The 16,341-nt window shown below is 37.1% G+C and overlaps 1 protein-coding gene across 1 annotated transcript in view; it reads left to right on the forward strand.

The window, feature by feature from the left end:
* The window catches only part of LOC134357280 (adenomatous polyposis coli protein-like), a 170,489-nt gene that overhangs the window by 74,572 nt on the left and 79,576 nt on the right, over window positions 1-16,341 (forward strand). The window contains 1 exon segment of the mRNA XM_063068642.1: window positions 6,226-6,310. Coding sequence (XP_062924712.1) covers window positions 6,226-6,310 — 85 coding nt within the window.

The raw sequence follows: 16,341 nt of genomic DNA on the forward strand, positions 1-16,341 counted from the left end.
CTAGGCTTCCAACATTTGAAAGATTTCAATGAGATCCCTCTCATCCTTTTAAATTCCAGCGAGTACAGGCCCAGAGCCATCAAACATTCCTTGTATGATAACCCTTTCATTTCCGGAATCATCCTTGTGATCCTCCTCTGAACCATCTCCAATGCCAGCACACCTTTTCTTAGATAAGGGGCCCAAAACTGTTCACATTACTCAAAATGTGGCCTCACCAGTGCCTTAAAAAACCTCAGCATCTCATCCTTGCTCTTGTATTCTAGATCTCTTGAAATGAATGCGAACACTGCATTTATCTTCCTCACCATCGACTCAACCTGCAAATTAACCTTTAGGGTATTCAGCACAAGGACTCCCAAGTCCCTTTGCATCTCAGATTTTTGGATTGCCTCCTTGTTTAGAAAATAGTCTGCACATTTATTTCTTCTACCAAAGTGCATGACCATGCATTTCCCAACATTGTATTTCATTTGCAACGTTCTTGCCCTGTCCTAACCTGTCTTAAGTCCTTCTGCAGCCTTCCAGTTTCCTCAACACTACCTGCCCCTCCACCAATCTTCGTATCATCAGCAAACTTGAAACAAAGCCATCTATTCCATCATCTAAATCATTGATATACAGCATAAGGAGAAGTAGTCCCAATACTGACTCCTGCGGAACACCACTAGTCACTGGCAGCCAACCAGAAAAGGGTCCTTTTATTCCCACTTGCTTTAGACGATTACATTCTCCAGATCTTTATTTTCATTGTAACATTCAAGATGATTGTTAATAACCTTCAAATTCTTTGTAATTTCACCCTCCTGGGTGCATGGAACTCTCAACCTCAGCACTGTTGATATAGGCAGGAGTATGTGCACTATACTACTTCCTGCAATCAGTGAGTAGCTGTTTTGTTTTGCTACCATTGAGGGAAAGTTTGTTGTCATGACACTATGTCACCAGACTCTCTACATCCTTCATGTACTCCGACTCACTGTTATTTAAGATACGGCCCACTGCCCCAATGCATGAACTTCATATCTTGTCAATCCTTTTAATATTCAAGAAGAATTCCAAACTTCTACCACTCTTTGCAAGTAGATGCGTTTCCTTATTCTTTATGTGATGACCCTGATTTTGATCTTCCTTAAAATGGAACTCATTTCTCTTAATGTCTTGAGAATATTCTTCGCATCACACTGAACCTAGATAATGGTAATGTTATACTCATTTTGGATTTGAGGTGCCAGTCCAGTAGATCCACCCTGTGCTCAATCCTGATTCTTTTCAAATCTTATTATTATTATATTATTCAAAAGTAACACGAGTACATCGAAGTAAGCAACACTTACAATGTCTCAAGAAAAAAATACATTATTTTAAAGATTGAAAAATTTTTGGTTATAATAAAAAAACCCTACTAAGCAGAAAAGGTGGGGAAAAAAAACCATTAGGTGTACAACGCCGGAGCCATGCGTCATACAAAAAGCTTCTAAAGATAAACATCAAACTGCCAGCAAGAAAAAAAAACAAAATTTACAATTAGATCGTGGAGGAAATCTATCAATTAACTCAAATGATAGTAACAAGCAAATGAACCCCATCTTTTCTCAAAATCAAATAAAGGTTCAAAGGTTTGACTTCTAATTTTCTCCAAACTAAGACATAGCATCATTTGAGAGAACCATTGTGACAAAGTGGAAGCTGATGTATCCTTCCACTTCAACAATATGGCCCTCCTAGCTATCAGTGTAACAAATGTAATAACATGTTGGTCAGACACAGATACCACGGATATTTTGAGGAATTATTTCAAAAAGCACAGTTAATTTGTTAGGTTGTAAATTAATTTTAAGTGCTTTAGAAATTGTCGAAGAAACTGACATCCAGAACTGTTCCAGTATAGAACAAGACCAAAACATGTGTGTCGGTGTAGCTGTCTCAGTTTAACATCTATCACAATAACTATCAACATTAGGAAATATTTTAGACAGTCTCTCCTTCGTCAAATGGTAATGAGGTACAATTTTAAATTGAATCAGCACAGATCGAAGAAGAGTTAACCAGCTTCAGAAACCGCGTCCAATCCTCCGTCATAAAAGTCAAATTGAGTTCCTTCTCCCAATCTTGTTTAATCTTAAATAAAGGACGCTTATCCCATTGTAATAATAAATTATAAATTCTTCCAATAGAACCCTTTGTCCAAGGGTTCATACTCATAATAGTATCTGTGAGGGGATCCAAGAGTGCCCCTATTAATTGTTTGAAGAGAGACAGAGAGAGACATTTATCATTGATAGTTTGTTTGGAAAAGAGAGAGAGACGAAGATTGACGGTTGAACTGTCACGGGAGTTAACTGTGGAGTTTTACTTTGGAGATAAAAACTGAGCAACTCGAAGGTTGCTATGGTGACCAACAGGACATTATTGATGTTACTTCCAAGGACTTGTTGCCTGCTCACATTCCTTTACAGACAAAGGAAGGAGGGACTTTTTGAATGACAGGTGATGCTCAGCCTGGTGAGATAAATAGGAGGTCAGATGGTACAGATCTCAGGCACATGATCTGGACACAGAGTGAGTATTATTGTGCCCGCAGAGAAAGTGGGTTTTGGAGGATCGATCAGGCAGATTGATCCAAGTGCTCTGCCAGTGAAAATTCAAAGGCAAGACCATGTGTCCAACCCTGGCCTGAGTAGACAGCTCAACCACACCGAAGTACGGTCCCCTTTGTTGTTAAAGTCACAGTCGGTGACTTGTGAAGGATTTCGGAGGACGACGAGGAAAGCGACGGCAATAGCTCACCTGAAGACTCAACACCCTCCCCCTCTCCCCCTCCCCCCCTCTCCCCCTCTCCCCCCTCCCTCTTCCCCCCTCTCTCTCTCTATCACTATTCAACTAAATTCCACAAACTGAACTCAACATCGTATCTTTTTACCCCTAGACTTAAAGAAGCTTGGTTTTCATACATATTTTTCCACATCTTACTGATTTACTTATTTATATATATAATTCTTGCTAACCTGTTTGATTTATCTTCACTTAGTTTACTGTATTGCGTAATTATTAATAAATATTATTAGTTATTAGCAATAGTAGACTCCAAAGTGGTTTATATTTCTGCTGGTTTCTTTATTCCCGTCACGCGGTACGTGACATATCTAACAGGTCAGCCTCCAATATGTAAAGAAAATTACTTAAATATTTTGGTAAGGAATGCTTAACTTGAAGGTATTGTAAAAAATGTGAGTATGAAAGAGAATATTTATCAACTAATTGTTCAAAAGACATCTATCTATCTTCTTTAAATAAATCAAAAAAAAATTAATACCTTTATTTTTCCAAAGTAAAAAAATTGGATCACTCAAAGAAGGCTTAAAAAAGTAATTTCAATAAATTAAACTACAAAGTTTAAATTTTTTAAGATTAAAAAAATTGCGGAACTGGAGCCAAATTTGTAAAGAATGCTTAATCACAGGGTATAGGTTTAAATTAGCAACTTTAGCTAATTGTATTGGTACAGCAACTCCCAATAACGAGGTTAAATAAAACTGTTTCACAGCTTTCAATTCCAGGTCTACCCAAATTGGCCGATCATTCTTATCAACCCAATATAACCAAAAGGACATGTATCGCACATTAACAGCCCAGTAATACATTCTTAAATTAGGCAAAGCAAGACCTCCATCTTTTTTCAACATTTATAAGTGACATTTACTCATTTTTGGTCTTTTATTATTCCAAATAAAAGATAAAATAATAGAATCAATCTGATCGAAAAACTTCTTTGTCAAAAAAAAGGGATATTCTGAAATAAATATAAAAATTTTGGTAAAATCATCATTTTAACTGTATGGATACGACCGACAAGTGAAAATGTAAGGAGACTCCATCTACTAAATAAATACTTCATAGAGTCCACCAAGGGAACAAAATTGGCTTTATAAAGATCCTTATTTTTTAGTGATCATAACACCTAAATATCTAAAAGAATCCGTGACTTTGAAAGGAGTATTATCATGTATAGAGACAGATTCATTTAAAGGAAACAATTCACTTTTACTAAAATTTATTTTGTATCCTGGAAAATCTCCAAATTCATTGAATAATTTTAGCAAGGCAGGAATAGATTCTTCGGTATTAGAAAAATAAACCAATAAATCGTCAGCGTAAAGAGAAATCTTATGAATGGTCTCATTCACAAAAATCCCATGAATATTTTTAGCTTCATGAAGAGCAATAGCAAGGGCTTCTAATATTAAGTTAAGTAACAACGGACTTAATGGGCAACCTTGTCTTGTCCCCCGTGAAAGCTGAAAAAAAGGAGACCTACTGTTGTTAGTGACAACAGTAGAAATAGGAGCTTTATATATCATTCTAATCCAATTATTAAAATTAACACCAAAGCCAAATTTCTTAAACATTAAATAAATATTTCCATTCGACTCGATCGAACACTTTTTCGGCATCCAAAGAGACGATGCATTGTGGAGTTTTAAAAGAGGACGAATATATAATGTTAAGTAGTCTCCGAACATTTGAAAAAGAACAGCGTCCCTTTATAAAGCCTGTTTGATCTTTAAAATAATTTTACCCAAAATATTCTCTAACCGATTGGCCATTATCTTTGACAGAATCTTAGCATCGACATTCAATAATGAAATAGGTCTATATGAGGCACAGTCAGTAGGATCTTTATCCTTTTTAAGAATTAAAGAAATAGAAGCCTCATAGAAAGTAGAGGGTACATCAACTTTCACAAAAGAATCCTTAAACATTTCCAACATATATGGAGAGAACAATTTTCCAAATTTCTTATAAAATTCTACAAGATAGCCATCAAGTCCAGGGGCCTTACCAGATTGCATTGAAAAAACAGCTTTATGAATTTCGGCTTCAGTAATTTGGGCATCAAGAGTTATTTGATCCTCAACAGAAATTTTAGGAGAAGTAATCTTTCGTAAGAAAGCATTCATTTCAGAAGAATCTACTGGACATTGAGATTTATAAAGTTCATTATAAAAATCGTGAAAAATCTTATTAATTTCTTCATATTCCCAAACCAGGGTACCATCTTTCCTATTAATTTTCAAAATTTGCCTTTTGGCTCTAGCCGTTTTTAATTGAGATGCGAGCAGTTTATTTTTATCTCCAAACGTATAAAATTGGCTCATTAAGTTAAGCAAATAGCCTTCAATGGGATGAGTTAGTAATAGGTTATATTGATATTGAAGTTCCACCCTTTGTTTGAATAAATCAATATTAGGGGAAATTGCATATATTATTTAAGTCTTTAATTTCTTTTGAAATCTTATCTAATTATACTTTAGTCTGTTTTTTAAGCTTATTCAGCTAAACTTAAAAAAAACAGGCTCAATCCTGATTGATATGTTTCTCAGAGTTTGATACGCAGATTTATTCACAGTACTCCGGTGTGGTCTAAGTAGGGCTTTTCACCCATTTGTATCCTCATTCTCTTGATACAAAAACAGTAATCAAACAGCCTGTTTGATTATTTTCAGCTGTAAGTGAATTTGTATTTCTGTCAGATAGCGACCCAAGAGACCACAAATGCTGGAATGTGGAGAGCAATCAATCAGCTGAAGGAGCTCAGAGGTTTGAGCAGTACCTGTGGGGATGGGGGGTGTTAGAAGCAGGGGAGAAATTGTTGACATTTTGATCTGAAATCTTGAGAACACCCCCCCCCCCCACACACACACACACACACACACACACACAGAAACTGCTTAACCTGCTGAGTTCCTTCAGTAGGTTGTTGCTTGTATTTTGGGTACGTATTTTGCCAGAGTTGTATTAAGGAATATTTTTCTTTCACCTCACAGAACAATTTAACAATTTATAGGCAATTAAGGAAAGAATCAGAACACAGTGTAGTATTATACTAAAAAACTGGAAATATTGGTACAGTAACAGTATGGCCAGTTCAAATCATAACTCAATTTATAGATAAATTGGTAGCAGCCAAAGCAGTGAAAATCATCTTCAAGTGCTGATGCATTATAAATAAATGAATTGTTGGTTCTCGATTTAACCTCTGTTTCCTCTGGAAGTGGAAACATTAGGAGGCCATAAATGAGTTTCTGTTGCAACTCCTCTTGCTGATGTAGTGTGTAGTTGGAGGCTCCAGTGTGTGGCTGCTGAGCAGTGTGCAGCCTATCTTGTACGTTGGGTTTTGTTATGTTTATAGCCATTCTGATTGTGCTTCACTTCGTGCTGCAGGAAGTCCTGAAGCAACTGCAGGGTAGCATTGAAGATGAGGCTCTGGCTTCTGCTGGACAGATTGATCTACTAGAACGACTAAAAGGTAAGTCTCGTAGCACATACACCCCCATTTTACTGCAGTTTTGGTTTCATATCATTGAAACATATGGCTTCAGTATTATAAAGAAAGCATTGGTGGTATTTTCAGATTCATTTCGAAATGCTTTGAGCAATTCATTAGGTTTTTAAATCTGGAATCATCAATTATGTTTGGATATCTACAGGTTTTGAGGTGCCAGATTTTTTTTTATATTTTGCATTTTCAGTCGGAGCGTAGCGAATACTTTAATGAATATAGAAGTATTCCAAGCTTGGTTTTGAGTGATTTGTTTATATTAATAATGGGGAAAGGGGAGAATTTGAGCTTTAAACAGCTGGAAAGTGCATCAAAATTTTTCAATTTTCAGAAACGTCAGCTAATGATTACTTCTTGTTGCTTGACTGTTATCTATCTGCATCATGTCCTGCAGAACCAGGATGCACGAAATAAGAAAGTTTGCAATGCAGGTGTTGCTATAAGGCAAATTTTTATTATCTTATCATACCCCCTTTGCAAGCTTGCTCTTGTAAAACTTATCTGTCTAGCAACTGGACCTGCTGTTACTTCGCAGCTCCTTGAATCCTTTTAACCTCTAATTTTTTTTTGTCTTAGTGTGGGGAAAAATCTGGCAGTTCAGATGAGAACAGGATTCATCAAATTTGAGCCTCACATCCTTGACCCTCTCCTGCCATCTTGTGCCCTACCACCACTATGGCCTTGTCTTTGTATTTCAGTGGCAGCAGAAATCCTTGGAGATCAGGCCATTTATCATGCCTTTTACAGACATCCCACCTCTCCCGGAGTTCTGGGAGTCTCCCGCATATTGATATTGGCTCCCTGATGCCTGCAAATTATATACAATACCCTGGAGATCGATTTTTTGAGGGAGAGAGAGAGATAGATATCCAAAAAAGAACATATAAAACGTACTTCACCCCAGAATACACTAAAGTGTACCCCTGCCTAAGAGGGGTCAAAAATAATGACAGTGTTGCTCACTGCACTGTTTGCAACAGTGACTTTTCTATTGCCCATGGTGGGTTAAGCCTGTAAAAGACATGTTGAGGTGAGTTTAACAGGTGTCATTCGTTCATTAGCATAGCTAACATGATTTAAACTAGCTGGCTAGCTGCTCAGGAGCTACTCTATTGCAGACATCCCACCTCTTCCAGAAGTACCTGGAGTTTCCCGCAAATTGATGGTGCTACCTCCCTGAAATGACTTTTTTGCAGGGTGGGATGTCTGCTTTTACAATTAGGTACAGTTTCAAGAAAAAGTTTGTGAACTCTTTACAATTACCTATTTTTCTGCGTTAATTTCTCATAAAATGTGGTCTGATCTTCATCTAAGTCACAATAATAGACTAGACAAACCAAATCTGCCTAAACTAATACCACACAAACAATTATACTTTTTTCTCGTCAATACTGAGTACACCATTTAAACAGTCATAGTCAAGTTCAAAAAAAGTATGTGAACCTCTGAGGTAATGCCTTCTACAAAAGCTATTTGGAGTCGGGTGTTCCAATCAATGAGATGAGATTGGAGATGTGGGTTGTAGAGGTACCATGCCCTATATATTAAAAAAAATCAGACTAAGTCAGGTTACTGACGAGTCTGCTCTTATCAAGAAAGATCTGGTTTACGTGCACCGTGCCTCAATCAAAACAGCTTTTAGAGAACTTCAGAAGAATTGCAGAGACTCATGAAGCTGGAAAAATCTACAAAAGCATTTCTAAAGACCGGAGTGCTCATCAGACCACAGTAAGTGAACTTGTCTACAAATGGAGGAAACTCAGTACCGTTGCTACTTTCCAGAGGAGTGGGCATCCTGCAGAGATCATACCAGGAGCACAATGTGCAGTGCTGAAGAAGGTGAAAAAGAACTCAAGGATAATAGCAAAAGACCTGCAGAAATCTCTAGAACTTGCTGAAGTCTCTGATCATGCGTCCTCTATAAGAAAAACACTTAATAAGAATGGTAGGACACCATAGACGAAACCACTGCTCTCCAAAAAAAAATTGCTGCGCATGTAAAGTTTGCAAAAGACCACTTGGATGTTCCACAATGTTTCTGGGACAATGTTCTGTGAACAGATGAGACAAAAGTTGAACTTTTTGGCAGAAGAAGGGCACTGCACACCAACACCGAAACCTCATCCCACCTGTAAAGCATGGTGGAAGTAGCATCAGAGTTTGGGGCTGCTTTGCTGCCTCATGGCTTGTTTAGCAATTGTTGAGGGAACAATCAATATAAAATTGTGTCAAGACGTTTTAGATGAGAATGTCAGGGTAGTGGTCTGTCACCTGAAGCTTAATAGAAGTTGGATGATGCAACAAGACAACGATTCGAAGCATAAGAGTTGATCAACAGAATGACTTAAAAAGAAGAAAATTTGTGTTTTGGAATGGCCAAGTCAGAGTCTAGACCTTAACCCAATTGAGATGTTGTAGTATGACCTGAAGAGGGCTGTTCAAGCAAGGTATCACAAAAATATTGATGAACTGAAACCATTTTTTATGGTGGAATGGTCTCAAATTCCTCCTCGATGTTGTGCAAGTCTGATCAGCAGCTACAGGAAATGTTTGGTGAAGTTTATTACTACTAAAGGAGGCTCTAGCAGTTATTAAATTTTCCAGCCTGGACAGTGAATGATTAAATAAAGATATGAAAAGTACAATTAATTGTGTGGTACTTGTTCAGGCCAATTGTGTTTGTCTATTATTGTTACTTAGATGAAGATCAGACCACATTTTATGAGTAAGTAATGCAGAAAACCAGGTAATTACAAAGGGTTCATAAACTGCTTATTAATATGCCAGATCTAGTTTACTCCAGAGTTATGATGTTGAAAGTATCAAGGATGGTACTGTCATTGAAAAGGAAAATAAACATGAAATAATTTCTCTCATATCACAAATTGTCTTTATCTGAGATTTACATGGCTCCAGTGTTATTTTCCTTGTCAACACACCTTGTGGTTTGGAGCCTATTTAGGCTGCTTCATTGGTGTAGAATTGTGAATTATTGCTAGGCAGCTTTTAGTTTTTGCAATAGAGATCGTCATTAATAAAGCAACAAAAAAAGATGGTTTAGTTAAGGAAGATTTACTTGACAATCTCTAGTAACTATCCCATGGGTATCATACCAATTTTATGATGACCATAGCTATTTTCCTTTATATTAGTTATGATTCCAACCTTTGAAAGAATTCAGTTTTACTCCCCTTTTCCTCCCCACTCCTCTGCTGACACTATTTTAATCTGGTATCAGCAAGATAGGTGTGGAATGGAAAGTCTCTGCAAGTTCAAGTTCAAGTCTTCTGCACTCTTGTTGATCTTCCATTAATCCTGTTATAGTTTCTGTTCTACGGATTTGTTTCCTATACCCACAGGAAAATGGATCTCAGGGTTGCATATGGTGACATGTATGTAATTTGATAATAACATTTACTTGAACTTAATTGCATATTTATTATGACTGATTACTCCATGGTCGTGGCCAGTAAATTCTTTTTTTGGAGAAACTTCTAAAGTAATTTCTCAATTTTGATCAAAACCCAAAACCCCCCAATATTTGAGGCTTGTAGTCTCATTATACCAGAAGAACTAGGTTTGGTTATAACAGCAAATTAATCTTCCATTAGCATTTCCATTTCCTTAGTAGGAGCCCAAGTTAGATGTTGTGGTTGGAGGATTGCAAGAAGGAAGTAGATAATTATGTCCAAACCATTGAAGTGGAAATGTTCTTGGCATATAACAGGAACTGTGGTTTTACAGATGGGAAAGGAAGAAAAATTGAAGTGTAATGTTGCAGTATGGCAGAATGTATGCATTTGATATGTTCCCACAACCATCAATATAACAATAATCAAATCATCTATTTTTACTAATGTTGATTGAAGGACAACTATTCATGAATTCCCCTACTCTTTGAAATATTGTCAAGGAACCTCTTATATAAGTTGTCCTTTAGATAGTACACCAATGTAATTCTCATGTACTCCAGGGGCAGAACATCTTGCATTTTCCAGTGGTAATATAGTTGACTACGAGTGCTAAACCTGTACCAGGTGGAAACAAAAGATATATGTGTGAGAGTTATTTAAAATAATTAACACTTCTTAGAATTAATTATGAACTTAAACTGAAGAAAAATAGTTTAAGCATTTTCTAGTGAATTTCATTGATTTATTTAAAGTAGTTTTAAAATTGAGTTATTTTACTTGTAATATTTATTTTTCAGTTTTGAATACCTTAGAAACTTTATGAATGTCAGACATTAATATTTCAATTGTCTGACAATTTTGACGACTGGTAAGCTGAGGGATATATCTTAGCTGGCAAGCAAAGCATTTCTCAGGAAGGGCAGGGCACACCTTTCCTTTTTGGAAAACCCTTTGCTTCATAGATACTTGCTGATTAACAGTGAGCTTCAGGATCTTCCTGAAGGTAAATGCAGGCAGGGAGTAGCATGTATTTGGCCTGTTGCTCACAGAAGCAGGTTATAAATTCAGAGTGGCTATCAGATACAACTTGAGGCCCGTTTATTGTGCACCACACTTTTGCATCCACCCTAAAGGGCAGCTGGAACCTTGATTTGACTTTCCTCTGGTAAAAAACCTTTTTGACAGCAAGTACCCTCAATAGTTCTACTGACAAGTTTTACTTAAAGCTTTTGTGCTTAAGTGTCTAATATGGAAGTCTTCTTTCTCAGGGAGTACTACCATCTGAGTCATGGCTGATGCTGTTAAAGTCAGCAGATGAAGCAAAGTTGACATGACAGTAGTTCAAACAAATTATTGATATGTAGCTCCTCTTGCTTGTAAAGAGAAAAATTTTCCACATTAACACAAGCAATTCTATCATTTTTCAATGTACTGTTACTTTTCATCATGAGATTCTTTTAAACATTTCCTTTACAAATTTTCACTGGGTGAAAATTCAAGATGGTATCTCAGACTAATGATACAGAATTTTAGAGGCAACTTGATTGGTTCATGCCACAAACAAGTGAAAGCTTGGTAATTCCTGCAATTTGAAATATGAGATTGTGGTTTACGTTAATTTTTTTTGCTCAGTTCCTTGATTAATGGTTATACCAAAAAAGAAATTTAAGTTTCCTAATCTGAATGCCCAATTAGCTAAAATGGAAGTTATCAGCATTCACTAAATTCGATTTTTAAAAGGGTGACACCTTGAAATGTGACATTTTCTTGTGAGATGACTGGTGTCAAAAAGCATGTCTGCAAGATGCAGGATTTGTAAATCTGAGCTTGATTTTTACATTCTGCTTTCAATCTGATTTTAATGGTTTTAATGAGTGTGTTCTCAACTGAGCCAACTGGATGCCAAGACTCAGATATGTAATTTGGTGGAGTGTCATGTCACAAGTATGTGATTATTTTGTGTTGACTTTAGTACAGTTTGCTGCATGGGATCCTAAGATGTCACTCTTGGCTTAGTAATGACTCTTCAGTGTAAGGTGGAAGAGATGCTGCATTGTCACATCTTCCAGATGTAGAGTAACATTGAAAAATCTCCTGTTTGTCTTCGCAATTGGACATAAAGTATTCCACTGCATATTTTATAAGTTTTCTTGTTGACCTGGACAACATATGAGAAACAGTTAAAACAGATGTTCTGCCAATTTAGAATTTGACTGATATGCCTGCCAGTATAATTTAACTAGTTACACTTCAAAAATACTTACTCAGCTAACATAGTCCAATGTAAAAGGTTATGAATGGTTAAGTTTTAAATAGAAATAAGTTCCTTGGTATTGTGTAACTTTCGCAATACCTATGGCTATTTTGAAGAAGTCAGTTTTTAAGTGAATATGAGAAAACACAAATGTACTAGAAAAGTGAGCATAAAATATGGAACAGGTTTTTCCTGTTCTTTCATTGTACTTTAATCCATGGGAAGTCACATTATTAAACCATTGTATATTCTATTGTGATGCTGCTTCTACACAGATGGTGCTTAGTGTTCCAGGATTCTGTCTCCAGTTACAGTAATGAAAGGGTCAGGATAGGAATACATCTGCGGAGGATGGTTTTCTGTACATTTGTTGCCTTTATTTGATTCTTGAGGGTTACAGGCTTCAGCGGTGCAGTGAAAGATGTCACGGTGAATTACTGCATTGAAAGGAGGGAATGTTTTAAGGTGGTGGATGGAGTACCAATTTTGTATTGGATGGTGTTGATATTAGTTTATAGCGTTGTCAGAAAGTGCACATATTCAGGCAAGCAGAGAGCATTCATTCACATGGTTTGTCACTTATTAAAAATGGGAAGGGTTTAGGGAGTTAGAACGCAGAATACCCATCCTCTGGCTCTCTTTGCTACTATGTTTGTGTAGCTGGTCACACTAAGCTTTGACTTGGTGGTTATTGATTTTTTTTTGTTCCTGATAATACCACTGAATTGGGGGTGGGGGTGGGATTAGAAATGATTAATCCTTCTCCTGTTATAACTGGCATCTTTAATGCATTTACTCTCCACTTTTCAGCTGATTCTGAGATTTGTAGAATTCCAGTGAATTCAGATTCTTTCAAGTGAGATTCTTGTCTACATTTTCATAAGAAACGACAAAATTTTTACATGTAATTGGGAATTATATGTAGTTTTTGAAGGAATTTGTGTCTTATATCCCATACTTCCCTCAGGAATAGGATGTTATGTCAGTTCATAGAGCCACTCACTTCCCTGTTGCCTTTTCTCCTCACATTCCCATTAATTCTACCACCCACACTATATGTGGCAATTTACAGCGGCCAGTTAACCTCCTAAATTACACACCTTTGGGTTGCATATAGAAATTAGCTGGCTGTAATGACATCCAAAAAGGCAGATTCCTGAAATATGCAGTGACCTCAAAGAAAGAAAGATTATGTAAAGGACAATGGGAACATTAAATGAATGTTCTTAAAGGCTTCTTTAATAAAAAGTGACATTTTCACTGACTCATGGCTACCTTTGGGACATGATTGCTCAAATTGAAGAAGGAGCATCCAGGATGATACTGAGTAACTCAATTCTTTTTGTCAGGAGTTCTAGGAGGTTCAGCAAAAAAATGGGCAGAAAGAGCTCTGCTCCTTTGCCAACCTCAGCTGTGGTAAATGTGTGGATCCCATATTGGGCTCATCGGCCACCTCAGAATTCAGAGCTGGAGTGGAAACAAGTCGTCCTTGACCATGAGAAACTGCTGAAGAAACTTTTTCCTGGAGATCCCTTAACTGACTTTGTATTCAGATTCAAGGCCACAGAAATTTCTGTAAGGCATTGTTGGTGACTGGTGTTTTCTCTTTTTGGCTTTGAGGGAAACATGTTTCTCTTGGAAAGAGATCTTCAGATGATGGAGTTTTTGTTAGCATTGAAATCTAAGTATTCAAACCAGAATACAAAATACAAGGTTCTGATTGATAGTAGCAGTTGTGTATATTGTCACAACTGGATGGTACTGGAAGTGGTGAGCTTGCCATTTTAATCTCACTGGTATTGATTAAAATGTCATGAAATTTCTTGAACAAATGATTCACTGAGGTAACATGTTTTAGATAGACATTTTGAAGAACTTAAAAACTTAACATGAGTAAGGACGTCATTTGGATTGAATATAAGGTCTCCTTCACTGATTACCACCATACAAACACATCTAATCAAGTTTATTCACATTACAATGTTCTTCCAACAATGTATTGCTTCATCTATTTGATCTGAATTTTGTTACTAATATAGATTCAGATTCAATACAGTATTACCCAATACTGGAAGTAACTTCCAGGGTTCTTTACATATCACTGTACATGATGTTTTTTCTCTTCTGTTCTAAATACCTTGCATTTATTTGTGACACAGTACTCTCATTCTTAGCTTTTCATTTACTGGAAACTATCTTGTTCAATCCTTTCGTAAGTTTGTGGTCATGTTATGATTTTAGTTTTGTCTCTGTTATAATTTGTTATTTTCTTTAAAAATACTGTTTTAAAGTTGATGTTACATTTTACTGATAAGTAGCTCTTTCCTGAATCTGTCTTTTGCTTTCACTGGTCCTGTGCTCCTCTATGCCACTATGTACAACCACAGGAGCCCATTTCTGAACTTACAAATTCCATTCTATATATTTGAAATCAATGATACCTATGGCATTGTGTGTAAAATGAATTGCCTTTCAAAAATCCATTTCTCTACCTTTGATGTGAACCTAGCAGAGAGACTCTGGCAGTTCCTAGGGAAATGGACAGATTGGTAAGAGTGCAGGTTGGTGGGTCAAGACAGTAAAAAGTGGTGTTGCTGGTAAGAAGTAGGGTTTGGAGCTTCAATTGATGGAGTATGTCATGTTGGAATATGGAGAGAGTTACCATTAGTTTAAAGGAGTGATTGAGAGATCAAGGTGAACTACTTGTTGAGAAAAGGTATGCAATTGAATACTCAGGAGATTCCAAATGTCAAACATTATGACAAAGACCAAATCAGCAAACTTCCTTATAACATTGTCATGCCTAAAGGTTCGCGATCCGCTGGTAAGACAGAAAGATATAAATTCCCCTTCCCTGTTTCAAACTTCATTTATTAGGACAGAACAGAGCAAGCATTAAAATACTGCAGTGAACATCCCTTTCTGCCAATCTGTGGTGCCGTTTGCGATCCAGCCCATCGGTGAGGCCTTGATGAACACTCACTGAGCCCACTGACTGCTCTACTTTCATTCCCACTGCATTGATATAAAATGCTGCAGTAAGTGAGCCAAGGCATTAGCATCAGCTCAAACCACCGAATCAATCATCACTTGTCATCACTCTTCACAAGTCCCACCCCTGTGTTCATGTGACTTTCATGTTCTTATGGTTGTATTCTCATGGTTACTGTATTGTATGCCTGGAAAATTTCTGGAACATAATGTGTAACATTTTTAAGGTGAATTAAAAGTGTTGGGATATTAATAAAATAACATCCACTGGTCGAGAAACTCTGCTGTTTCAGCACCACCAAAGTTCCTGGTAAACCAGATTATTGGAGTTTTTCTATAACCCATGGACCAAGGAAGTTCAAATGACTTTTGCCTTCAGTTCAGTTGTAAGACACACACAAGCATTTTGCAGTACATTTTCTGTATTGGATGAATTTACACAAGGAACTTCTGTTTGTCTTTTTAAGGATGTATCTGGTAGACTTGAAAGAACTATATAGATTTTTCAAAGGTTATTGATAATACTCCACACAGTAAGTTAATGTAATGATCTGAATCAAGTGTTTTTGCTGGCACAAAGACTGATAGGTATGAAAATTGTGACAAAAACACTAGAACACAACCTGTAATAGGACAGTGGGCAAGAAATAGCAGATGGAGTCAAAATGTAAGGTTATCTACTCTGGAAAGAAAAGTAGGTAATCAGGTTATTATTTAAATGTAGTGCAACTTCAAAATATAGTAGTATAAAAAGCTTTGGGACCCTAGTACATGAAATGCAAAAAGTATTGGAACACTGGTGAAGTGTTAAGAACTAGAGAAATACTGATGCAACTCTTCATGGTGGTAATAAGTTCACACCTAGAGTGTCCTGTATAGTTTTTGTTTTCATATTTAAAGAAGTAAGTGCTTGAAATGGAGAAAGTGTTCCATTCCGGTTCCGATATGTCTGTCTATGGCCTCCTTCACTGTCATGACAAGGTCACACTCTGGTTGGAGACACAACACCTTGTATTCCATCTGGGTAGTCTCCATCCTGATGGCATGAAAATCGACTTCTCAAACTTACGGTAATTCCCCTTCGCGCCCCCCCCCCCACCATTCCCATCCCCTTTTCCTCACCTGATCTCCTTGCTGGCCCATCACCTCCCTCTGGTGCTCCTCCCTCTTTCTTTCTTCCTTGGCCTTCTGTCCTCTCCCCCTTCTCCAGCCCTTTATCTCTTTCACCAATCAACTTCCCAACTCTTTACTTCACCCCTCCCCTCCCGGTTTCACCTATCACCTTGTGTTTCTCCCTCCCCTCCCCCACCTTTCAACTCTACTCCTCATCTTTTTCCTCC

Source organism: Mobula hypostoma, chromosome 16, assembly GCF_963921235.1.
Source record: "Mobula hypostoma chromosome 16, sMobHyp1.1, whole genome shotgun sequence".
Classification (NCBI taxonomy): Eukaryota; Metazoa; Chordata; class Chondrichthyes; order Myliobatiformes; family Myliobatidae; genus Mobula; species Mobula hypostoma.